The sequence below is a fragment of the Sebastes fasciatus genome, chromosome 4 (assembly GCF_043250625.1).
Source record: "Sebastes fasciatus isolate fSebFas1 chromosome 4, fSebFas1.pri, whole genome shotgun sequence".
Taxonomy (NCBI): Eukaryota; Metazoa; Chordata; class Actinopteri; order Perciformes; family Sebastidae; genus Sebastes; species Sebastes fasciatus.
The window spans coordinates 25193589-25220732 of record NC_133798.1 but is presented as its reverse complement, the minus strand read 5'-3'; the positions used below and the strand labels follow the sequence as shown (position 1 = coordinate 25220732).

The following is a 27144-nucleotide window of genomic DNA, read 5'->3' as shown; positions in this document are numbered from 1 at the left end:
AGCTAATGACAGCTGGGCGTTTCTTTGCTATAAAATAGATTCCACAGTGGTTGAGCGTTTCACCAACTTCTCAGTTTAGCCAATGTTTGACACAGACCACCACACTGCACCAGTATGCCTTGACTGTGTTGAGGTCTAGAAGTGCAACATTTGGATTCTCTGATTTTGGATTGTGTTTGCCTTTCCTTTGCAACTGTGTGGATTACCTGGAGCCATGGAGGTAGGACTCAGTATAGTTAGGGGAACAGAAGATAGAGCAATGTGATATTTAGATTTAAGATGATGATGCTGGTATAGGTATGGGTGGTGGTGATGATAATGGAGAGCATATTTAAATGTGTTTCAGGTGTGTATGAGGAGGTCCTTGCAAGGAATTTGGATTCTCCTGCATCTGACAGGTGAGTGTGACATCAGAGCAATTATTTTTGGTGTTTTCGCACTCAAAAGTGACACTGTCTTATAGACTATTAATATGTTAAATGTTTCATATGAGATCCCTTATTGTCCTACTTCTATACTCAGTTGCATATTTTTGTGTGTATGTCCAGCTTGCGTGGCAGGTATGACGGGGAGATGCAGTCTGTTCGGACGACACCACGTTCACACGTTTGATGGGGTTTTGTATGAGTTTCCCGGAGACTGCAGCTACCTACTGGCTGGAGACTGCAGCCATCGCTCCTTCACACTGCTGGGTGAGTCACGCCTCAGACAGTTCAATAAAGAAACAAACAGATTTAAATTCTAATAGCGTCTGATGCTCATCCAGTGCAGCTTAGTGGCTTGTGCCATGGGTTTGATTCTCACTGGGATGTGTGTACTAAAACAGTGTATGTACTTGTACTGACAGAATAGTAACGTTTCTTGAAGATTCAAAGATTGTTATTGTTATTTCAGGCTGTTTTTCTCAGTCAAAGATTTGATAATTAATCTAATAATGAATGTGTGTTCAATCCACAGGTGATTTCATCAATGGCAAAAGAACTGGAGTCACTCTGTTTCTGGGGGATGCCTTTGAGCTGCACCTGTCTGTAGACGGACTGCTATCACAAGGAGAAACAAGGTTGAGTAATAGAATATTTAAGTTGTCATGCAAAAATCATAAATAATGTGTGTATTCATATTGACTTATTGCAGTTTGATTATGGAAAAACTTGATGTGTGTGTCCTTCTTTGCAGACTGTCTGTGCCCTATGCATCTCACTCTGTGTTTGTGGGCTCAGAGCTCGGCTTCTATAAGCTCTGGAGCGAGGAGTTTGGCTTCACCGTCACCATCGATAATGCAGCCAACATCGCCCTGACGCTGACCAAACACCACGCCAACCGCACCTGTGGCCTCTGTGGCAACTTCAACTCTGTGTCAGCTGATGAATACACCGCTCAAGAGGGTAAGATCATGCCTGCAAACGGGTAGAGTCAAAAAGTCTACAAAAACTGTGTACGTGTGTGGGATATGTGAGGACAGATCATTATTACTGGAGTCTAGGAAATGATTTGAGTCACCAGCACTCAGCAACAGGAAGAGTAGCGGCTCAGTACAGGAAAAGATAACAAGGTAAAAGAAAGCAAGAGGAACAGTAGTGGTAGGATGAGATTAAGAACACATCTGTCAACTCGTTTATGTGTGTGTTTATGTGTGTTTTTAGGATTCCTAACAGAGGACAGTTATGATTTTGCAAATTCCTGGGCAGTGAAGGGGGCCGATCAGACATGTCGACGTGTCTCAAAACCCAGCCAGTCCTGTAACACCACCAAACAGAGTTCAGCGGTGAGAGGACAGTTCACACACACACACATACACGTACATGTGCATACATATATACATGTGTTTGGACACCTGTAAGGATGTGATTGCATTTTACATGTCTGCAAATCTAAAAAAGTACAGAAATCTCTCTTCATAATATAAAACCTTTTATTCAAAGAGGCAGCACAAATAAAGATAGACACACATGAATGCATCTGAGCCTTTGATGTAAAAGCATTTGGCATTTAAAGTGGCAGTAGGCAGTATATTTTTGGCATCATTGGGCAAAAATTCCATAATAACCTTTCAGCATATTGTAATTCAAGTGTTCTGAGAGAAAACTAGACTTCTGCACATCCTCATGGCTCTGTTTTCAGGTTTTAACAAATCTAGCCCGTGACAGTAGACTTTGACCAATCTCGCTCTCATAGACAGCAGCTGGACAGCAGACCTCAGATCAGCTCTTACTGCTTGTTTTCCTCCGGTCTGTAAAATCTTGCAGATGCCGTTAGGAGCACCGGAGGACACAGGGGAACATGATTTTTTTCAGGTTACCTGTTTAATGTACTACTGTCACGATATAGCGACCGTTTTATAAAAATAACTTTTTTTAATCATATTTGCTCCAATCTTGCCTACTTCAGCTTTAAAGGGTGTTATTTTGACTGTGCAAAAAACCTCCAACTGCAGCTCACTTACACTTACTAACCCAGCATCTATGTCTCTCTCTGCATACAGTATTTTTATCCTGTCTGGTGTACCATCATTTGGACTTTATTACTGATAATTTGTGTGTTACAGTACATTAGTATTTTCTGGATTCTTTACTCCTCTATGACAGTTAACTGAATATCTTTGAGTTGTGGACAAACAAGACATTTGAGGACATCATCTTGGGCTTTAGGAAACACTATTCGACATCTTTCGACATTTTATATACCAAACAACTAATCGATGAATCGAGAGAACAATCTACAGATTAATCGACAATGAAAATATTCGTTAGTTGCAGCCCTCATTAAAAAGGAACAGCTGGTAAACAAGCAGAGCTGGCGGTAGTGGTTGTGGGTGGACTTATATGAAAAAAAATCAGCCAGTTTTAGCAAGAACATTTAGTACCACAGGAACACCCACGTGTTATGAAATCAGTAAAGGCTACATGTTATTGAAAAACATCGGATGTCATCTGCATCACCTTCACTAACTGCAAGACTGCTATATTTCCTGTGTCTCTGAAGGAAACAGGTGCTCTTTCAGTCTAACTGGGCTTCATGCAGTAACTCACAAAGTCTGACAGAGAATATTAGCTTAAGAGCTTAAGATATCTTTATTGATATATCTGAGTATTTTCTTTTATAATTTCTATTGGTGCTGACTTTTATCTCTTTTTTTATGGTTTCCAAATCATCCAAATCCTGTTTTCATCATGATGACACAAGTAGCCTTAAAACCTGCCCACCAAATGTCATTTTTAGAAGCCTCTTATTTACACGAGCTGACAAGACATGACAGCTCATGCATGACAAGACAAGACTGTTTTTACAAGCAACTGTGGTCTTTTTGAAAAATGTTGTGGGTTACAAAAACCTCCAATGGCTAAAAGCAAACACAAATGGATGACTAAGATATAAAGAACACTTTTCTTTTGTCTGAAATTATGGAATTCCCCTTCATTTAACCACATCGCTCCCTTGAACTTAACTTTGCGTGTGTGTGTGTGTGTGTTTAGATTTTGTCCAGCTGCAGTGTGTTGCAGACGTCTAGTGTGTTTCTGCACTGTGCCCACCTGGTCTCTCCTGAGGCCTTCCTGTTCCTGTGCCAGGAGGAGGCGTGCCACTGCAACCAGAGGGAAGAGGTGGACTGTTACTGTCCAATCCTGTTGGAGTACGCTCGCACCTGCCATGCCCACGGGATGCTCCTTCATGGCTGGCTGGAGGAGAGCCAGTGCTGTAAGTTTGACAGTCAGGAAGAAGCTATGAAATCCCAATTAATTATCTAAATGTGTGTGTGTGTGTGTTTTGTGTGTTCAGTCCCCAAGTGTCCAATTGGGATGCAGTACAGTGAATGCACCAAGTCCTGCTCTACAACCTGCCACAGTCTCAACATCCAGGAGGTCTGCAAGGAAGAGTGTGTGGATGGCTGTACATGCCCTGGTAATCTCCCACTCACTATATCTCCCCTCTTTCACTCTCTAATACTAGTAGTTTGTAACATGGTGTGTGTACTTGTTTCTCAGTGGGTAAGGTTTTGGATGGTAATCGCTGTGTGGAGGTATCTCAGTGCTCCTGTGTGCACATGGGACGACATTTCCCTCCAGGATCCACCATCTCTCAGGACTGCAACACCTGGTGAGTGAGGGAGCAATATGCATGTATAATTACACAGAAATACTGCTATATAAAAACACATTGCTTCCTCACTAAAGGGGAGACACCACAGATGAATCGGGTAAAAAATGTCACTGATATCACCATGAAACTTCCCCAGTTGATTACTTACATTAAGACAATTATTATTTGTATTACAAGTTATCTGAAAATGTATGTTTGAATATGCAAATGATGCATTATCTTTGTAAGTGTTACTGAAGTGGAGTCTGAAAACGGCCTTTAAAGATATATGTATTGTAAAGTTCCATACATTTTACAAGACACTACAGGTGAATAAGGGGGAAAAAACTGACAGATATCACCATGAACCTTCCCCAGTTGATTACTGACATTAAGACAATTATTATTTGTCTTACATGTACAATTTTTCTGAGATATGATGTTTAAATATGCAATTGAGGCATTATCCAATGGTAACTTTTGGTGAATTTAGAAGAAATCTACAGACACAAATAGACAAAGTGCAGTAAAATAAATACCTAAATGTGTATTTTGTATGTTTTCTTTCCACTAGTCTGAAAGAAGACGAGCAAAATAGTCCCAAATCTCAAAATTGACAAATTTTTGCCTGGAGTGTCTCCCCTAAATTGTCTCTTTCCTGCAGTGTGTGCCGTCATGGTTCCTGGGAATGCACCAATGAAGGCTGCCCTGGTGAGAGAGATGTACAGTAGTAGTCAATGCACTGACTTACACAATCTACTGGTAAATAAAGTATTTGTTTTCTGTGTGTAGGTGAGTGCTTGGTGGTGGGCCAGTCGCACTTCAAGACCTTTGACAACAAGTTCTTCACCTTCACTGGTCACTGTCAGTATCTGCTGGCGAGAGACTGCACAGAGAGCGGCTTTTCTGTCATTATTGAGAACGTACAGGTAATGTTTGTTTTTTTAATATGTTTTTTCCGTCACTTTCCTGCCACCAGCTGCTCGGACGTCTACAGTATTTTGGCTGTTGTTGGTATTGTGTTTCAGTGTGCAGATGATCAGGATGCTGTGTGCACACGCTCAGTGACACTCAGCCTGTCATCTCTGGAGGACATGACAGTGAAGCTGAAGCACGGAGGAATTGTGTCTGTCAACAGCATGGACATCCAGACCCCGATGCATCATGGTATGCTATATTGGCAGAATGGTGGATCAAATCTACATTTTATAGTCCCTCTAAGCATATTGTATATGGTTTTATATTTACTAATAATAATATTTATTGTGCACAAATGTGGAAATTTAGTAAATTTAGTAAATTAGTAAATCACAATAAATAGCACAACATGCACAGTACAGACGACAATAATGGACATGGTCCCAGTGTTTACAAATTTAATTTATAATAAGGCCTGAAGTAGATCTGAGATATGGAAATATCGCACTTCAACCTATTATATTCTGAAGAGGACAAAACATTGGCTCAAAGATACAACAAAATATCCTGAAGATAGAAGACATTCAGTCAACACCGGCATATACAGTAAACATCAAATATAGATGAATGAATTTGAATGTGTCGACTTAATTTCTTGAGGATTTTGTGATCATTATTATCAGCACAATAATCTTAGTTATTGGAAGGACTGATAATTGTTTACATCGTCGTTGTATTGAATTCAACTAGTCAGTTCCCTGTGTGTGCAATGTTCCAGGCCGTCTGCACATCCAGAGATCTGTGCAGTCTTCTGTGCGTGTAAAGTTTGGAGATGACCTTCGTCTGGACTGGGATGGGAGAGGCCGTGTGCTTTTAAAGGTAGAACAATTTTAATGGAAATATTTTTATTTTTGGTAATGGTACATATGTGAAAAGATTAGCAAACAAATGTACTGAATTCTGTCCATCTCCCCAGTTGGGACCACGATGGGCAGGGCAGACTTGCGGCCTCTGTGGTAACTTTAATGGTAACCAAGGTGATGACTTCTTGTCCGAGTCTGGTCTGGTTGAGGCGGGTCCTCAGGCGTTCGGCCAGTCGTGGATGATCAACGGAGACTGTGAATCCACCCACAAACATGAGAGTGATCCATGTGCCATTAACCCCAAAAGAGGTATACACGCCCATATAGAAGCACACGCACACAAATCACCACAAAATATTAACCCCTTGCTGCACCTCTCAGTGCGTTTTGCAGAAGAGGCGTGTTTGGTGATGATGTCAGACGTGTTCAGTGCGTGCCACTATCTGGTGAACCCGGGTCCGTTCCAGCGCTTCTGTCGTTATGATGTGTGTGCGTGTGTGGACGGGGAGGAGTGCCTCTGCTCTGCGCTGTCGGCCTACGCAGCCGCCTGCACTGCCAGAGGAGTGCTGCTCAGCTGGAGGTCTCCCTCACTCTGCGGTAACTCTCACACTCAACTCATTTACAGCTGATCACTCACATGCACATACACTAGTAAACATACAAACCATACAAACCGTTGTAGAGCAAATGCAAATGGCAATAATAATCTGTGTTAGCCATAATTTTAGTAGGTGAAGATCAGGATATCAGCACCACATATACATTTGAATGCCATCAAGAGTACAATAACAATCGTTACAAACAACAAAGATCTATCATAATTCCACAGACAGGAAAGGAGGGTACACTATTTCTTACAGAAGAAAACACGGTTTATACATGACCTTTTATGTTTTTTTGTCTTTTTCCCTTTCCTTTAGTGCGTTATGTAGTTTTTTGTGCATGTAAAAGGTCTGCAAAGTTACAAAGCCCACGCAAAAGGGAGTTATTCTCCCCCACAGAAACACTACTCCTGAACTGACTGAAACGCCTTGATTGAAGTCCAGCCTTTTCTTCCGTAATGTAGTGATGTCACCAAGTAACACATTTGCGTATACCTGTCTAGCGGCTAGTTAGAGCGGAGCTGGAGTTGAATCCAAAGAGTTCAGTTCGGTTGATCAATCACAACAGTGGGCCAGCTGACCAATCAGAGCAGACAGTACTTTTTGGGAGGGGCAGGAGCTCAAACAGGGCGTTTCAGACAGAGGGTGAAAAGTGGTGCTGCAGCACAGCCGGTATGAGAAAAATAAAGTGTTTTTTGAGCATTAAAGCATTTAAACATGTTCTAGTAGAAACCCAAAATACAAGTATGAACCTGAAAATGAGCACGATAGGTCCTCTTTAACTGAGAATAGATCCCTAACCCGACCCTGATTTGGTTTTGTCAGAGCTGGAGTGCACCGGAGGCCAGGTGTATGAGGCCTGTGGGAGTGTGTGCGAGCGGACGTGCCGTGCTCTGTCTGGCGCTGAGGCAGGATGTAAGGGGGAGAGGGAGTGTGAGGAGGGCTGTTTTTGTCCGGCTGGAAAGTACCTGAGCGACTCCGGAGAATGCGTGACCGCCGACCTGTGCACCTGCCTGCACGATGGACAGCTTTACCAGCCTAATGATGTCTACGCGGATCACAACAGCATCTGGTCAGTGACTGTGCATGTGTGTATTCAGAGACTATGCTAATGCATATTGCGTTTCATAGATAACACTTTCACTTTTTGTGTGTTTTTTCTTGTGTGTGTAGCTACTGTGAGAATGGCTCCATGCGCTGTAGCTCCCCTGAAATGAGTACTTTACTGTCTGACCTCTTCTATGATGATGACCTGGCACCATCCAGAGGTACAATCTCAATATTTTACAGGAGCACTATTGAATGTCCATGTGTTTCTTGACTTGAATAATCCACTATTTGACCATTTGTATTTACCATGCTTACTTGAATGCAGTGAACACCTGGCTCAGTGCAGGATGTCTCTGGTCTGATCAAGTTAAACTGCTTTATTATCTTTTCTGAGTTCCTAATTTGCTTTGCATTTTAGGAACTGATCACCGAAACGTCAAAATAAATGTATGATTGCAAGTTGGACAGTGCGCCGGAGTTTGTTTTGCAACTTTTTAGTCCCTCTCCTACGCAGACGTCTCATGAAATAGATGTGTGAAGTGTCCTTCCGTTCTGAGGAACTGATCACCAACTTCATGAAACCCAACTACATATTGGTTTTTGTTTCTGCGTATGCAGAGCGCCGGTCAGCCCAGTGCCCTCCGCCACTCGTCCGTACAGACTGTGATGCAGAAGAAAAAGGCCTCGAGTGTGCCAGAACCTGCCAGAATCTGGATCTTCCCTGTGTCAGCCTGGCCTGCATCCCCGGCTGCCTCTGTCCACCTGGCACAGTAGGTGGTGTGTTATCTTCATGTTGTCAATAAAGCAACAAACATCTAACATAGAACACGCTGATTGATTAGCGGATTGATTTCAGGTACGTCACCGCAGAGACTGCATTGCACCGGAACGGTGTCCCTGTTACCATAACAACAGGCCATATGCATCGGGACAGAGCATCTCTGTGGACTGCAACACCTGGTAGAATGATTGTTTGCATACATGGTGATGAAGGGGAATACCTGCAATGTGCTCGCCTAACTCTTGTTCTCTTTTATTTACAGTGTGTGTGAGAACAGGAAGTGGCGCTGCACGGAGAAGGTGTGCGATGGTGTGTGCCGCACTGTGGGGGAGGGGCATTACATCACTTTTGATGGGTTCAAATACTCCTTCCCTGGCCTCTGCCAATATGTCCTGGTCCAGGTAAGAGACAGAGAGATCCAAAAAGAGCTCCAGGGTGGATTGTAAAGCACAGTGCACTGGTGCAAAAACAGAAAAATGCAACATTCATTTAATCTCTCAATTCTTTCCCTACTTTTGGCTTTTTCTACTTTCACCACCAATAGGATATGTGTAACGGAGACGAGGGTTCATTCCGAGTGCTGGTGGAGAACGAGGCCTGTGGAATTGTGGGACATCGCTGTGCAAAAGCCATCACGATCTTCTATGAGGGAGGGTTGATTTTAATGCAACATGGAGAGGTAACACTCACAAACACACACATATCCATACCAGTGTGCTACCTCCAAGGTCTGAGAAGTAAAGTCAACGTGGAAGTGCCTTAAACTTGCATTCATTCTAATAGCCAGCAGGGGGCGACTTTCACAGTGTGTTTTCAGTTCATATTCAGTATTCGGTTGTACTTAGCTCCACCCTCTCGTGTCACTTCTGGCTGCAAATAATCAACATGGTAGCGGCCAAAATACCAAACTCGACACTTCAAAACGGAAGGCCACAAACCAATTGGTGACCTCACGGTGACTACGTCCACTATGACCCATACCACCTCACACACACACACACACACACACACACACACACACACACACACACACACACACACACACACACACACACATACACACATGTAGTAACTTTTGTGATTCAATGTGTCATGCACACAAAGTTTCCAGCCCATATGATCCTAAAAATATCAAAAATACTGCTGCAGTGGTGAAACATCAGACATCAGACATCAGACATGAACATAACTTACAGTACATTACACATTAAGATCTGTCACAATAAAGGTTCCCTTACTAAAATGCAACTCAAGTTTGTTTTTATAATCATAAAACCAGAAGGAATCATCAGCAATGAAGAACATTTTACTCAAAAGAAGTGTAGCCCTTAAATCATCATATAAGAAACAGTAAAAGATGAAATGGACTTAGTCTTCAATCTCAGCTAAATCATACAGCAAACAAAGACATTTCTCTTCAGGGAGACCATTAAACCTGCCTGTTTCTATAGTTAGTAGTAGTAGTTTTTGTTTTTACAAGAAACGGTATGTTTGTAATATAGGTATGTAAATGTACTGTACAGTAGCCAGGATCATATGCACAACTAGAACTAGATATCTGATGAGTCACATGTGAGCAAGGAGCATGTTAGATAAACATAGTGTTGAATATATCACTCTAATTCAGGAACAAACAGCATGGTGCCTTTTGCATAACTTGTATATAAAAACCATAAAAGAATTGCAATTTGTAAAGCAGCAAACTGTATCAGACACAACCAAAGGTCAGAGGTCAGACACTTTCCTAAATTATGTTCTGCTTTACTCAAACAATCTGAGAATTGCCTGAGTCTTGCAACCAAACTTCTCAGACTTGACCTGTGAGTATATTCATCCACGGTTGTCATCTTTCTCTCTCGTAGGTGAAGATGAAGAGGCCGGTGCTACAGAGCTCACAGGTGGAGATTGTGCACTCGGGTCAGTTTTACACCGTGCTGCTGGGGAAACACATCTCTCTCAGCTGGGACAAGGGAACTCGCCTCCTGGTTCACATCTCAGCCACATACCGGGTACTTATGAATTAAAACACTGCCTTTGACTGAATGGACCTTGTTGGTTACATTTACATTATTTTATATTAAACATGTCCTTTTTGTTGCATCCATTTTAGGGCCGGGTGTGCGGTCTGTGTGGTAACTTCGATGGGAACGTCAACAACGACTTGGTGAGCAGTAACAACCAGCTGGAGGTGGACTCCTCACACTTTGGGAACTCCTGGAAGGTTATTCCCAGCTGTGCCGATGTAACACAGGTAAAGTCTGGTCTTAGATTAAAGGGTCGGTTCACTCAAATTAAACAATAACATATTTCCTCTCTAGCTTTGGTTTCAGGACAATTTAACTCCAGCTCTTTTAATATGACTGGCTTAGATCTGGAGCACTTAGGACCATGGACTTTTGTTGTTTGTGGGCAAGTATAAGTATACCAGATGGGCTGTCAGTGGGGCAGACTACATGTTTACTGTGATGGATTACCTGCCTCAGGCAAGTCTGTGCAAACTGAGTGTTGTACCATAGTGACTAAAAACCAATGGCTGCATGGAAGGCTTCAAATCAACCTGAAAATCTAAATTTTGCTTTGGAAAATGGTTTGCCATCATGTATTTATTTTTTTATTTTATTTTTTACTGTTGATTCGTGTATTTATTTATACATTTTTAATCAATAGCAATAATATTACAAATCAAGAATGGGATAATAACAATGATTCTGACAATGTAACTATCGCATATAACATATTCAACAGAGAAATGTAACATTAATTAAACTATTTAACAAAGAATAATAAAATATCTATTTTTTTGTAAAAGCAAACAATTAGAAATACATCCACTTATTAAACAATATTTAGAAAGGCACATCCTGGGCAATGACTTCTTATATGTTATAACAAAAGGTGATATTACTCAATAGATTCAGTAGTTTTATGGCTTTTGTGTTTTTCTTTTTACAAATTTCAGTGATTTGACAAAATATTTTATTTCATTAATAAACACATTAGAATCAGGCTTTCTGTTGATTCACTTACATATATGGGTATGATGCTTCTGTACTGTATTAATTACAGAAGAAATGTGATGGTTAAGATTTTCATTTTGCCATCATGTAAAGTATGCATGGTTTTGATGAGTTAATGTTCTGAAAAATACAAAAGCACTAGTTTGATTTGTAAATTACTAACTATTACATTTCTAGTACAGGATAAGATGTAGATACTGTCACACTAAATTTGTGTGCATGTTCTTGTGTGTATAGATCCAAGCGCCTTGCAGTGACAACATTGTCAAGCTGGTGACAGTGGAGCAGTCGTGTCGTGTGATCACCGGTCCTCTCTTTAAAGCATGCAACAGCCAGGTGAGTTTAATTACAGGCACACTCAATATCCCACAACACCATGTGCATCGTTAGGTTCATGCTCTTGGTCCTCTCTTTACATTTCCCTGTGTGTCTCTAGGTGGATGCAGAGCCATACGTAGAGATGTGTGTAGAGGCAGCGTGCTCTTGTCCGTCAGTGGGCGACTGTGCGTGTTTCTGTGATGTCATCGCGGCCTACGCCCAGGCCTGTTCAGAGAGGGGTGTATCCATCAGCTGGAGATCCAACGATCTTTGCCGTGAGTAAAGAATTTCTCCATCCACATTTATAATTTCATCATGTTATTTTCTGGCTGAAGTATACTTTATTATCAGGAAAATACATTAGGCTGCTCGATCAAGCTAAACCAGTTAACTGTGTCCTCTAAGATGTCAAAATCAAGTGGCTAGAAAAATAAAAATAAAAATAAAATCATAATTAAAGAATTTTGTCGGAGACACAAATCATCTCCCATGTAGCTCTTCCCCTTTTCTATACAGCTTAACAAGATACCACAATCACAACACCACCACGTTTCAGTACTGCTATTGTTCTCCCACGTGACACCTTTTTTGTTATTAACTAGAGTTAACACTTTTGTAGTTCTTCTATCTAAATGGGAAGTTACCCTAAATTTATTTTGGGTTTTTAATTCTAGCATCAGGTTCTTGTTTTTCACTCAGATAAGGATCTATTCTCTGATAACAGAAGGGACGTTCTAAAATTCTACTCTTAATGTTATAGTTAAGAAAGTTAACTTGTTTTTTTCTGAATTCTTTATTATGCAGGTCACAGATAATATTTATCTTGAAGAAAAGGACCTATGTTTTAAGGATTGGTCAAAAGCAGAGGCCAAATTTTGTTGCACGGTTAACCCATTTGTGCCCAAAGACTATATTTAGTATGATAAAGACAAATGCAACATTTGTTTTAATCGGTCAAAAGTCTTGAAATTTGGTACGGACATACAAGTATCTAATAGTACAAATTTGAAATCTTTAGATCACATGAAAAATGACACTTTGATTAATAGTCAAAGTCAGGATTTTTGAAAAATTTGGAAAAACGCTAACAGTTTATTTTAAGAGTTTATTAAATGTTTTCCATATGAAATATTTTTTACACTGCATATGTGTGCAAATATTTGATATTATTAGTTCATAGATACCAAGCACTTGATTGTGGTCCTTGTAGTTTCATTTTCTTATCATACTATATGTAGTCTTTGGGCGCATGGGACTACTGTTTTTTCCAAAAATATAAAAAAAATTATATTTTAAAAAATATAATTACAATCTATTGCAAATGCAGTAGTCCCATGTGTCCAAAGAATACATATTGTATGATAAGAAAAACTCACTTCTCAGCCAAACGGTTTCTTCACATTTGTGCTTAAGCAAGCCCGGAGAACACTTTTAAAAATAAAAAAAATTCAGATTTGAGCACAAATGGGTTAATAAAGTAGTGTATAATTTAACTTTTGTTTCCTTAGCCATGAGCTGTGAGGAACTGAACCCCAGGAGCCCAGGTGTAGGGGAGGAGTTATGCCAGTGGAGGTATAACACTTGTGGCCCTGCCTGTTCGATCACCTGCCAGCACCCAGATCCCCTCCACTGTTCGCTCGAATGTGTGGAAGGTTGCCATGCCAACTGCCCTCGAGGTATCAAAAATACTCACCGGACATACAACACTTACAGATGCAAAACATTTGAGCATGCAAAATCTAAAAACAGTATAGATATAATTGTATATGTTTGTGTATACATGTGCAAATAGTGTAGGTGAATTTACCTTTTTTTTTTTCCTTAGGCCAACTACTGGACGAGGTGGCCATGCGTTGTGTTGATCCCTCTCAGTGTCAGGTGTGTATCCATGAGGGTCAAAGAATTTCCCACGGCAACAAGGTCATCCTGAACCACGACGACCCTGACCACTGCAAGATATGGTAATACTGCATCAGAACACTCAGCAACAAGTCTCTAATGCTTTGTAATTTGATTCTTTGCACATTTTGAGATGCTTTGTTTTTCTTTTCTGAAGTCACTGTGACAACAACACGCTGAGCTGTGAAGTCTGTGCCTCCTCCGCCATATTCACCACTCCCACACCGACACCTGCCTATTCCACCTTCACGACCCTGCCCTTCACCACCTTGATGCCCGAGGGCACATGTGACCGCGCCATGGATCTGGCATTCCTACTGGATGGGTCAGAAGCCCTGAGCGAGGACGAGTTTCAGGCAACCAAAGAGTACATACTGGGAGTGGTTGAACGATTCCGCATGGGCTCAGCTCACACTCGAGCCACGGTGCTGCTTTACCACTCTGGAGTCAAAACATACGACCTGCAGGTAGATAAACATATGTAGTGCACACGTGTGGCACAGCAAAATGTGTATTCTTGCACAAATATGCAGCATTCTGTGGAATAATACTTTATTGGTCATTCAGATTTAGCCCTGAAATAAGCTGCTTTGTTGACTCATGAAAACTGAATGTCATCGTAAAGGCCTGGTTGCTTGATATTCCTGCTTTTTTCTCTCTCATTTTATGCCTGTAGGTTCAGAAGTGGCTGTTTAAGAAGACCGTGCGTGAGCTGCATTACACAGGAGGAGATGCGGCCTTCTTGGATGAGGCCGTCAAGTATCTGGTATACAACATCTATGACAAGAACAAGCGTGACCATGCTGGCCGCGTTGCCATCATCATGACTGCCAGTGCCAACCCTCGCCCCGTCCGTAGCCTCGTCAAGATGCTCCGCAGGAAAGCCATCACCACCCTGACGGTGGCGCTGGGTCCCGGGGTAGACATGGGGCAGATTAATGACATCACCAAGGCCAACCCAGAAAACAGGGCCTATGTGCTGAGCAGCACAGGTGAGCTGCCTGATCGTCTGTTAGAGCTGTCAGATTACCTCTGCACCTTGGGGCTGGAGCCTGAGGTGGAGAAACCTCCACCGCCAAAACCCACTAAAGCGCAGCAGGACACGACCACCACAACACGGGCGCCTCTTCTGGAGCCCAACCCTACACAACACCTCCCCAACACGCCTACGTCCACCGCCACCACATCGCCATCTTCCACCCCTCCGTTCACAGAGGTGACATTCATCGTGGAAGGCTCCGATGCAGTCGGCAAGGACAACTTTAACAAGTCGCTCCTCTTCCTGGAGGAAGTTATCTCGCAGCTGACGGAGCAGGAGGAGTTCATTCGTATCACTGTGATCCAGTACTCCGTAACGGTCACTGTGGAGATACGTCGGTTGGAGCTGAGGCGGCAGAGGACGCTGCTGATACAGCGACTGAGGGAGATACGATGGAGGGGTGGAAGTAAGACAAACACGGGCACCGCTATCACTCAGACCTTTCAAGAAATGGTTACGGTCCAGCCTTCACGCGGCCCCACCCCTCCTCAGCTGGTCTTCCTCGTGACAGAAAACCCTCCCACGGACACAGTGATACGCCCGCCATCTACGAGCACCCACACACAAGTGTATCCCATTGGTGTTGGACAAAAAGTACATGAGTTTGACTTGCTGCCATTCAGCTCCCCTCAACGTCCGCTGTTTGTTGATGACTACAGCCATCTGACAACCCTGGTACACCGTGTAGTCAATATCACACGCTCCACAGTCAGGCCACGCTCTCCTACACTGCCACCCCTGGTCGTCCCAACGCTCGCCAGCCTGCCACCTTCAGGTACAGAACACACACTCATTTCAGTCATTCAGTCCACAAGGAGCCACCAGCCTGTGTATTAATCTGTGAGCGTATCTTTGCACAGTGCCGTGTAAGAAGCTTGTGGATGTGTTGTTCCTGCTGAAGGCTGGAGAGGAGCGTGAGGACATGAAGACGTTTGTCAAAGCTTTCATCAATAGTGCTGACATAGGTAGGTGTGACACGGCCCCTACATGCCCTACTATACCTTTAATGTAATGTGAACTGCATTTCACTGATGTGTATGTAGTTCTACCTGTTTTCAATGATATTTCAAGAGAATAAGAAGGGGAGCTGTGATTTTTGCCACTAGGAAATTATATTATTAGTCAGATCATGGTGGTTTAACAGAAGTTTGGATAATTACCCAGTGTTGTGTGGTCACCCAGTGTTTTCTAGTAATTTATTTAGATTATGGGACACCAGTGAGGGACACAGAGGAGAGGAGACAACAACAACCACAACATTAAGACACATCAAGTGTTTGCGTTCATGTGTGATGGGTACATGATTGGGTTGATTTTTAGCCGTGATTTCATCTTGAATTTAAAATCAGCAAGGCTGCAGCTCTCTCTTATATAAGTTGGTACTGAGCTCCAAAAAGTTTGTTGCTCTCATAGAGAAACTATATTTACTACTAATGCTCATTCAACAAACCATATTGTCCCTCCTCTGTATTGCTACAGTGATTTAACTTGTTTGTGTGTGCAGGGCTGAATGGCACTCAGGTGAGTGTGGTTCAGTACGGAGACACCAACACAGCAGAGCTCACCTGGAAGGATGAACAGAGCAAATCCCACCTCCTGAACTCGGTGGAGAGAATACCAAGCAGGACCACTGCCGCCCCCGCACTAGGTAGTGGATACGTAAACTAATATATGTGCACGCACATCAAAGCAGACACACGCTCACTGCTGCTGTTGTCTGTCTGCAGGTTCTGCGCTGCGATTCGCTGTGCAGATGTCCATCTCGTCAGTCAGCGGCGGAAGAGTCGGCGTAGCCAAGGCTGTGGTGATGCTGGTGACTGACAAATCAGCTGATGATGTCAAAGAAGCAGCTAACGAGGCACTGGCAGCAGGTAATTAAGTCTTTTATAGTCTGATTAACATGTGATACATCAGTCTGTGGTGTAGTTTCCCTGATGAGAGTCTCTTCCCTCAGGTGTGTCAGTGTTCCCCATCGGGGTGGGACCAAACTATGACAGGAGTGAGCTTGGCGTGCTCGGTCACCACGGCAACCAAGACAACACTCTGCACTTGAACAGCATGGATCAATTACTGATGTTGCTGACTCTGGACCACGGTTACATAGAGAGAATCTGCAGAGGTGCTCACAAACACATACACACACACACACACATACGGTTACATTTTTCTAGGTAAAAACGATTAATCTAATAAGTAATTTAATAATAATACATTATAATGCTGGTGATAATGATGGTATTGGTTATTTGCTTTGGTTCTCAGCTGGTCCACCAGGACTGTGTGTTGATGATGATGGAAATGAAAGAAAGGTGAGTAACGTCTACTGTGGTTGAATACAAATACGAGCAGCGCAGCGACCTTTTTACAGCCATTACTTGTAATGAATTGTCTGTTCATGTGTTTCAGCCTGGCGAGTCATGGCTGCTGGAGGACGGCTGCCACTCTCTCCTGTGCCACCCCAGCGGGGCTGTGACAGTACAAAACCACAAAGTCAGCTGTGACAGACTGGAGCCGCCGGCCTGCAGGAACAACATGCCACCTGTCAGAGTCCAGGAGACCTGTGGCTGCCACTGGGAATGCCCTTGTATGTACATCACAAGAGGATTAAATAGCTTCTGAAGTCTCTAGCGTCACATTTAATGCGTCTATATTAAGTGCACATCATTTCCCACGTGGGCTGTTAACAATGAGTTGCATTGCAGTCTATTTATACAGACTGTTAACGGATCACATGTTTCTGGCTCCTGTACAGTCACTCTCTTCTTCCTTCTGCCTGCTGTGTGTTGACAGGTATGTGCATGGGCAGCTCCACCAATCATGTGGTGAGGTTTGATGGTTTGGCGCTCAGGCTGGATGGGGAGGGTGTGTGCTCCTACACACTTCTCACAGTCAGCAAAGGCATCAGTGAAGGGTCAGAGGTCAAACTCCACAGTGGGCCTTGTCAGGACTCAGCGAATTACAACCAGGTCTGCATGAAAGCCATGGAGGTGACCCATGGACCCCACAAACTGCTGCTGAAGGACGATATGACGGTAAGCTGGGTGTGTTGCCTCCACACTGAAACATTATACGTGAGTCTATGAAGGGTTATTTACTGACTGTGTGTTTGTTCGAGCAGGCAATGATTGATGGGGAAGAACTTGCGCTGCCGTGGCGGTTCGCTGGTTTAGAGCTGGTGCGTTATGGAGGAGTGATGCTGCAGCTGAAGTCAGACCACGGCTACGTCCTGACGTTCACTCCTCAGAGCAACGAGTTTACCATCACACTGCTCAGCTCCACCACAGGCTACACCGCTGGACTCTGCGGTAACATAAATAAGGACACATTTATTCATAAGTGTAAAATAAGTCAGCCCTGTTTGTCTCTCTTCATTTTCTTCTAGCTAGGGCTGGGCGATATGGCCATCTTCTATCACAATATAGGTCATTTCATAACTCGATAACGATCTTCTATAACGATATAGTATGTAATACGGAGTAATCAGATTAAGATTAATAGTTTGATTTAATTTTGATCAGATTTTCTGAGAAATTTTTGTTAGTATTTTCTTGTTATTATCAATTTAGATGGCTTAATTGTGTATCACAATATCTCGATATATGATTTTATCATGGCACGATTCCATTGATTGAAAGACGATAAATTATCATATTGAATTATCGACCAGCCCGACTTCTAGCGCAACTGTAACACTGTCTCCCTCTGACCTTCTGATCTCTCTCTGTATCTTTTTCCAGGTGCCTGTGGGGAGGAGAAGTTGAACGTCCTATCTTTACGTAATGGCAGCTCGACCGCTGACCAGGCAGGCTTCATCTCAGACTGGACCGTGGCTGTAGATGACGGTGTGTGTCTGCCAAAGCGGAGGGCAGTGTGTGTGCATGGAGCAGTGATGGGATGTCAGGCCCTACGCTCTGAGGTGTTTGAACCGTGCCACGCGCATATTCCTGTCCAGGTGTTCCTTGCCAAGTGTGAGGAGCAGGCATGTGAGGAGTCAGATGTGTGCGAGCTGATTTCTGCCTACGCACGCCTCTGTAGACAGAGAGGTGTATGTGTGCAATGGAGGAGCCCCCACCTCTGCCGTAAGTTAGTTTTTGATATGTGGATGTGTAGATGTTTAACACCCAGCCTGAGCCTAAACCTGAACTTTAGCCTGATGTGTGTGTTACAGCGTTACAGTGTCCCAGCTCCATGGAGTATGATGCATGTCGGACAGGGTGTGTAGAGGACTGTGGTAGCATACAGGCGTTGCCAAGCGACTGGTCGGTTGCCAGGGGTAACGAGTCATCCTGTATGGACACACCTACCGAGGGCTGTTTCTGTACTGGAGTGACGGTTTTGCATCACGGACAGTGTGTATCACCAGAAGCATGTAGGCAGTGTGTTGACCAGCATGGACGCAAGTATACGGTGAGAAAAATGTGACTGAATGTGTGAAGGAATGATGCAAATCAACTTCTTAATTACAGAAACACATCCTGATATAACTGGATGGGGCAACCGTTGAAGTGTTCACCGTTAAAGTGGGCCGTGAGCGCCCTCTAGTGTTTATTTCTAATATAACCAATGCAAATTGAACATGGTTTGATTTGTTTGTACAGTACATGCAGAGTTGGGTACCAGATGAGAACCCATGTTTGATTTGCATGTGTTTGGACCAACAACACATCAACTGCACTGCCCGGCCCTGCAATGATGTCAAAGGCAAGCACCCCTCCTGCTACTGCTGCTCTTGCTCCTACAGAAGTATCTGGTATTGCCCTGTTGCATTGTGGGTTTAGATGAAACACCTTAATAATGAATCATCTGTATGTATGTGTGTGTAGCTCCGGTATGTGGACCCTGTGAGATCCTGAGAGAGAAGAGAGAGTCTAAGTGCTGCCCAGAGTTCGAGTGTGGTATGTAAAAAAAACGCTATGTAGCATTATTACAACGTTTCTATTTCCAGATCCAGTATTACAGTAGCTTCATCAAAGAGAGCGGCAAGAACAGACCTGTCAGTGTTCAATATAATATAAGATAGCACTTTCTATGACGCCCATGTCTGTAATGCATTATTAACATACGTATAATGCCTTATAATCTGCTTATAGCACTGTATAATTATAGTTATAAGCACTATTTATACTATATTATAACAATAATCATAACACATTTTGCAATGACTTGTAAGGACAGGTGTCATAATACTTGTGTTATAATTCCCATAGTTGTAATACATTATAATCATTTTATAATACATTATAGTCACGGTTATAATGCATTATAATTAGGACTGTCAATCTTTTAAAATATTAATCATGATTAATCGCATGATTGTCCACAGTTAATTGCGATTAATCGCAAAATAATCACACATTTTTTATCTGTTCAAAATGTACCTTAAAGGGAGATTTGTCAAGTATTTATTACTTTTATCAACATGGAAGTGGACAAGTATGCTTGCTTTATGCAAATGTATGTATATATTTATTATTGGAAATCAATTAACAACACAAAACAATTACAAATATTGTCCAGAAACCCTCACAGTTACTGCATTTAGCATAAAAAATATGCTCAAATCATAACATGGCAAACTGCAGCCCAACAGGCAACAACAGCTGTCAGTGTGTCAGTGGGCTGTCAGTGGGCGCAAGTTTGCAGCATTATTTAGCCTCCTTAGCGACGAGCTAGTATGACATGGTTGGTACCAATGGATTAAAAATTGCAAGTTACGTTAATTCATTAAAGAAATCAGTGGCGTTAAAACACGTTATTATCTCGTTAACTTTGACAGCCCTAATTATAATGTGATTATTCTAAGTGGTCATTGGGTGCTTTAAGTGAAGTAATGAAACTCCTGAGTAATAGCCAAATGTAATGCATTACAAGCTGGTTATAAGTCACTAAGTGGTCATTGTTTGCTTTAAGTAAAGTGAAAGAAATATCATTAAATCTATGCAAGAACAATACACACAAAAAGTCAGTGACAATTATTATACTTGACCTTATGAGTCATTATAAAATGCTTTATAATGTGTTATGATTATTGTTATAAATCATTATGAATATTTATGAGTGCTTAATTATACAGTGCTATTAGCAGATTATAAGTATGTTTATAATGCATTATAGACATGGGTGTTATAGAAAGGGCTACCTAATATAATATACTGTATGTGTGTGAAACTAGGTCTGATTTGCACCTAGAAGAGATATTTGAAGATTGGTGCTGAAGTTGAACGCCAGAATATATTGCTCACACATTATTGCTATTGAGAAATTATTAAACCTCTACCCCCTTTATGTTGAAAAGCTAATTAAAAAAATGATAATAAAATCATTAATTGAAATTTGGCTAAACATTTTTCAGTGCTTTGTATTTATCAGGCACTTGCATCTCCGAGTGTATATCTCATCCAGCTGCAACAGACTGTCTGACTCTGTGACTTCTCAGTGTGTGATCTGGTGACGTGTGACCCGCCTGAAGTGCCCCGCTGTGAGGACGGTCAGGTTGCAGTTCTGAAAAACCCCGGGGAATGTCAACCTATACACGAGTGCGGTACGCCATCTACACATTCTTTGTGATGTTTGAGCTCGGCTTTTCTCAGGCACACGTACAGACATGAAAGAGAGCACACATCCATGTGATCTCTTTTTTTCCTTTTCATCTCGTTTCCCTCTCGCAGTCTGCAAAAAGGAAGAGTGTGCTCTTCAAGCTCCCCCCGCTTGTCCCGCACATCGCAAACTGTCAGTGAAAAACACAAAGTGCTGCGACGTGTTTGAATGTGCGTGCAACTGCCAGAGCTCCACCCGCACCTGCCCTGCAGGGTTCATCACATCCTCCTCTACCAATGACTGTGACTGCACAGAAACTAAATGTCTGCCAGACAAGGTGTGTGTGTGTGTGTGTGTGTGTGTGTGTGTGTGTGTGTGTTTGTTTAAATGCATCAGTTTCCATTTCTGTGCTGTTACTGTTTCAACTATTTTATTACTGTGTGTCTCTCCAGGTGTGTGTGGTTGGTGGTGTGGTTCACCCAGTGGGGAGTGAATGGGAGAAAGGGTGTGAGAAGTGCAGTTGCAGCCAGCTACAGGACAAAGACACATCACTACACACTGCTCAGTGTACGCCGCCTGTGTGTGATCGAACCTGCCCTCAGGTGAGACACATACACACCGAACATACACGTTTGCATTATGCTTCTATAACCATGAATCCTTATGCGTTGATTATACATTTCAGGGCTCCGCATACACTCCATCACAAGGAGAGTGCTGTGGGAAGTGCACACCGAACAGCTGTGTGGAGTCGGCGGGAGAGATGAGAGGGGACACAATGGTTGGGCGAAAACTCAGACGTGTACGTAAATCATACATGTCTGGTTAATATAGGCAACCATTTTTTAGTAATTATTATTTATTAATTATGTTGTAATTGTCAAAAGCACTCATTGTAGTGTGTAATGTGTAGCATTTCATATACAGCTTAAAGGAATAATTTGGGTGTTTTGAAGTGGGGTTGTATGAGGTACTTATCCATAGTTAGTTTATTACCTACAGTAGATGACGGTCGGCACGCCCTTAGTTTGGAGAAGCACGCAGGAGTTACGGCACGGAAGCAAAGCAATGTACTGCTGTGGACGGGGCCAGCAGCAAAATGTATTTTAGCCACCTAAAAGAAAGGCCCACATAAAAAAAATCAGTTTAAGTGTACGCTATATTTAGAATATTTTCGCCACTTTACCTTGCCGTCAGACAGCCCTTGCAGACGGGGAACTGAAGACTTTGTATCCATCTATGCTCTTGCCAAAGCCACGAGACTCCATTGAAAAAAAACAGTAATTTTACCTCGCAGAACACAGGAGTTGCTGGTCTACCGCTGCCTTGATCAGTTATTTTGTTTGTGTTATTGCGTGACTTTGGTTAGTTCAGATTCACCAAAGTCACACATAGCACAAACAAAACAACTGATCAAGGCAGCAGTAGACCAGCAACTCCTGTGTTCTGCAAGGTAAAATTACTGTTTATTTCAATGGAGTCTTGTTGCTTTGGCAATAGCATAGATAACGGCTTCAGTTCCCTGTCGGAGACATACAGTAGACTGTATAGCTGTCTCACAGCAAGGTAAACCGGCGAATATATTCTAAAGCAGCGTACACTTAAACTGATATTGATTTTTGTAGATGAGCCTTTCTTTTAGGTGCTGAAATATGTTTTGTTGCCGGCCCCGTCCACAGCAGTTCATTGATTTGCTTCCGTGCGTTAACTCCTGCGTGCTTCTCCAAACTGGATAATACACTGACTATGGATAAGGACCTCATACAACCCCACTTCAAAACACCCAAACTATCCCATTAATGTATTTTTTTAAATAACAATCACTGCTTAGGCAATATATATTTCTGGCTATTGTCAATGGATTGGACCTTATTTGATTTTAATCTAATCTCTGTGTGTGTTTATAGTTGGGAGAGGTATGGCAGTCTCCACGTGATAAATGTGTGTTGCATCAGTGTGTGAAAGTGAAAGACGAGGTGTTCATCTCCTCAACAAACGTCAGCTGCTCTGTTATGGACACTCCGTCCTGCCCGCTGGGAACGCAGTTACGCTGCGACACCCAGGATTGCTGCCCCCGCTGCCACTGCGGTAAACACACAGTCATACGCAAAAGGAAAACATGAACAGCCACACCATTTGGTACATTTTGGCCTTATGAGTTAGCAGGCATGATTTCCATGATTTCAAATGCCTGAATCATCAAGCTTTCACTCTACTAACTTGCAGTCTCAGTGTCTGTCCAGCAGATGGCTCTCTCACATTACTGTCATACCAGAGCCGGTTATCCTCTTTTGACCTTACAAAGCCCGGGGTTTAATGAATGGCAGCTAAATTATTTGTGCTTCTCTCCACAGCTCCTATGGATGCCTGTGTCCACAACAACACTGTGATAGGAGTAAGTTGTGCAGAAAACTCTTCTTTCATATCAGAACATTTTAAACAGTTCCTTCAGTGCTGTGTGTGTGTTTGTGCAGGCAGGGGACAAGCTGATGTTGGACGTGTGCACACACTGTGAGTGTACGGTGGAGGACGGAGCCGTGAGAAATTACAAACTGTCCTGCAGGACAATCCGTTGTCCCACTTGCCCCATGGTAACCCATCATTATTTTTTTATTATCACCATTATCATTTGTCATCATCATCATCATCATCATCATCATGACTAACCAATGAATTCAAACGTCCATCATTTTCATCAAAGATTTTCTAATCCGCTGACCACATTCCCTCCGTACTCATCATTAAATTGCGGCCAAACGGTAATTTTCCGTGATTCACTCCCGTTCACAGAGGTAAATGGTGAATTATTTATCTGCACAGGCACATTTATGTCTTTGTATTTACAGTAATGCCCTTCATCCTATGTGAACTAACGGGCAGTACTAACCACAATGTTTTCAGGGATACACTCTGCAGAAGGAGGAAGATGCTTGCTGTGGTCGATGTGTTGCCACTGCCTGTTTCCTACAAAGGCCAGATGGGAAACTGATCAGTCTGCAGGTTGGTGCTTAGCAGAAAAGACGACGCCTCGCTCATGAGCCCTGTCACACGCAGAATGCAGACATACATGCTCATACAGACTCATTTGCTGTTGCAATGATATTGACGTTTATATATTTGTATACTATATAGTCCCTGCTGTCGGCTAATATACTATACCATAGTATATTTTGCTACGCTATGCTATACCACGCTATATTATACGATACTATACTAAATTATACTATATTATACGATACTGTAGTAAATTATACTATACTATACTATACTATACTATACTATACTATACTATACTATAATATGCTATACTATGCGATTCCACACTATATTATACCATGCAATACTATACTATGTTATAATATACTATGCTATATTATACTATGCTATGCTATACTATACTATACTATACTATACTATACTGTTCCACACTATACTATACTATACTATACTATACTATACTATACTATACTATACTGTACTATACTACACTATTCCACACTATGCTATACTATGCTATATACTATACTGTTCCACACTATACTATCAATACTATACTATACTGTACTATACTATACTGTTCCACACTATACTATACTATACTATACTATACTATACTATACTATACTATACTATACTGTACTGTACTATACTATACTATTCCACACTATACTATACTATACTATACTATACTATACTATACTGTACTATACTATACTATACTGTACTATACTATACTGTACTATACTATACTATACTATACTATACTATACTATACTATACTATACTATACTATTCTATTCCACACTATGCTATACTATGCTATATACTATACTGTTCCACACTATACTATACTATACTGTACTATACTATACTGTACTATACTATACTATACTATACTATTCCACACTATGCTATACTATGCTATATACTATACTGTTCCACTATACTATACTATACTATACTATACTATACTATACTATACTATTCCACACTATGCTATACTATGCTATATACTATACTGTTCCACACTATACTATAATATACTATACTATACTGTACTATACTATACTATACTATGCTATACTATTCCACACTTTGCTATACTATGCTATACTGTATTATACACTACACTACACTACACTACACTACTATACTATACTATACTATGCCATATTATACTATACTTGTTCCTTGGATCAATAGCGTACTGTTGCCAAAATAACAAAACAGACATGGTCTAATAAAGTTTGTCTATATTAGAAATGTAATATTTTGTCTTCATTCATTTACTTTAAAATGGAGACAACAGCTTTTCAGCAGCATACATAAATACCGATGTACACGTGTGTGTGTGTGTGTGTGTGTCTGTGTGTGTGTGTGTGTGTGTGTGTGTGTGTGTGTGTGTGTGTGTGTGTGTGTGTCTGTCTCCCTCCCAGGTGAACACCACTAGTGAGGACGGTTGCAACCTGTATAGCTGTGGTGTAAACGATAAAGGGGATCTTGTCTTGAAAACCAGAGTGAACACCTGCCCTCCTTTTGACCGCCAAACGTGCCTGGACCAGGGGGTACGACCACGACACAAACTGCCCTCCATCCAGCTCCCAATATTCTCACTCCTGAACCTCTGTATCTGTCACAGATATGTATTAATTTCTTTCTCTCCTGTTTGTTTTCAGGGGAAAGTCAGCCAGATTGGAACAACCTGCTGTGAGATGTGTAAGTAGAGCTGTGCCCTCTGCAAGACAGGTACTCTATTTTAAAAAAAAATCTGGACGCTCTGATTTTAATAAGAGTGTGTGTGCATGTGTGTAGGTACGGAGCCAGAGTGTCGGAGGACAGTAGGAACGCTTAACTACATCAAAGTGGATGATTGCCAATCAGAGCAGCAGATAGAAATTCACTATTGTGAGGTAAGAGACTACACGCACACACACACACACACACACACACACACACAAGATGATTAATACTTTTTCCCCCTAGGATTAGCAAAGTTCAGTGAAATCATACTGTAACACCGTCCCTCACCATCCCACCCTTTCTGTCTCTCCCTGCGGTGTTGTCCATCCGTCCATCTGTCTGTCTGTCTATCAGGGCAAATGTCGCAGTAAGTCCATATACTCTCTGGAGAGGGCTGCTGTGGAGCAGGAGTGTGTGTGCTGTTCTGCTGTGGAGACGGAGCCTCTCAGTGTCCCCGTCCTGTGTGCCAACGGGACTCGTAGCCACCAGACTGTCCTGTCTGTCACTGCGTGTGACTGTCTGTCCAAACACTGCACCTAGAGAGAGCGATAGTGAGAGAGAGTTTATAAATGTAAACAGTGTGTGTGTATCCAAGTAAAATATACCCATATAAAAAATAACACCAATAACAATAAAACAAACCTGCCAGTTTCTGTAAGCACTACGTTTTGTTGTCTGCGTTGTGTGTAATCTGAATTGAAATGTATGGGTTTGTAGAGATTGATGATTGTTGTTTAGATGTTTGAATAGTTTAAAAGTGATAACGGATATTCTTTTTCATCTGGTTTCTGAGACTAGCTAGGAATTTGAAATACCAAAAGTTGATCAATATCAATTTATCACATTTTAATCAAGTAAACATACAAAAATACCAGAAGTGGAACATAACTAAGTACAGTAACTTTGACGTACTTGTACTTTACTTAAGTATTTTAATTTCATGCTACTTTACACTTCCAATCCGCTACAATTCAGTGGGAAATATTGTACGTTTTAACTTTTTCTGCACTTTTATGAGTACTTTTGCTTTGGACACTTTACGTACATTTTGCTAATAATACATACTTTTATTTAGATTACATTTTCAATGCAGGGTTTTTTATTTGTAATGAAGTATTTTTTATATAGCAGTATTATTACTTTTTATTATCCTTTTTAGCAGAGGATCTGCCTGCTTCCTCCACCACTGAAAAAATGGCTTAACATTTGGTGCTTGCATTTGCACAAAAGATAAGATAAAATAAGATAAGATAAGATGAACCTTTATTAATCCCCGGAGGGAAATTCAGGTGTCAAAGCAGCAACA

General features: G+C 41.8%; 1 protein-coding gene across 2 annotated transcripts; it reads left to right on the top strand.

Annotated features, from left to right (window-relative positions):
* Nucleotides 1-36: 36 nt before the first annotated feature.
* On the top strand, nucleotides 37-26502 carry vwf (von Willebrand factor). Of its 2 annotated transcripts, XM_074633052.1 has the most exons (53): nucleotides 37-220; nucleotides 347-398; nucleotides 549-692; nucleotides 958-1060; nucleotides 1177-1385; nucleotides 1644-1765; nucleotides 3474-3693; nucleotides 3775-3897; nucleotides 3981-4092; nucleotides 4739-4785; nucleotides 4867-5003; nucleotides 5103-5241; nucleotides 5771-5871; nucleotides 5969-6164; nucleotides 6237-6452; nucleotides 7283-7529; nucleotides 7631-7725; nucleotides 8126-8277; nucleotides 8364-8467; nucleotides 8551-8689; nucleotides 8833-8967; nucleotides 10151-10297; nucleotides 10399-10539; nucleotides 11543-11641; nucleotides 11742-11898; nucleotides 13132-13299; nucleotides 13449-13584; nucleotides 13680-13989; nucleotides 14199-15336; nucleotides 15422-15526; nucleotides 16066-16209; nucleotides 16289-16432; nucleotides 16516-16680; nucleotides 16824-16870; nucleotides 16968-17145; nucleotides 17352-17593; nucleotides 17680-17866; nucleotides 18299-18640; nucleotides 18730-18968; nucleotides 19160-19262; nucleotides 19385-19456; nucleotides 20998-21102; nucleotides 21230-21435; nucleotides 21551-21700; nucleotides 21784-21900; nucleotides 23006-23186; nucleotides 23453-23493; nucleotides 23573-23689; nucleotides 24000-24098; nucleotides 25535-25663; nucleotides 25775-25814; nucleotides 25911-26008; nucleotides 26193-26502. In XM_074633052.1, the coding sequence occupies exons 1-53, from the start codon at nucleotides 215-217 to the stop codon at nucleotides 26376-26378; spliced, it is 8532 nt and encodes a 2843-aa protein (XP_074489153.1). In that variant the 5' UTR covers nucleotides 37-214; the 3' UTR covers nucleotides 26379-26502. The 2 variants fall into 2 exon arrangements, 1 of the variants encoding a protein (XP_074489153.1); XR_012593616.1 differs by lacking the exons at nucleotides 25775-25814; nucleotides 25911-26008; nucleotides 26193-26502 and adding an exon at nucleotides 23800-23890 and having other exon boundaries at nucleotides 25535-25575.
* Nucleotides 26503-27144: the final 642 nt, after the last annotated feature.

What these genes read in the sequence shown, in the direction of transcription:
- vwf (XM_074633052.1), top strand. An exon ending in GCTGGAGGAGAGCCAGTGCT is followed by an intron (nt 3,694 to 3,774) that starts GTAAGTTTGACA and finishes TTGTGTGTTCAG; the next exon opens with TCCCCAAGTGTCCAATTGGG. An exon ending in GCCTCTGTCCACCTGGCACA is followed by an intron (nt 8,278 to 8,363) that starts GTAGGTGGTGTG and finishes GATTGATTTCAG; the next exon opens with GTACGTCACCGCAGAGACTG.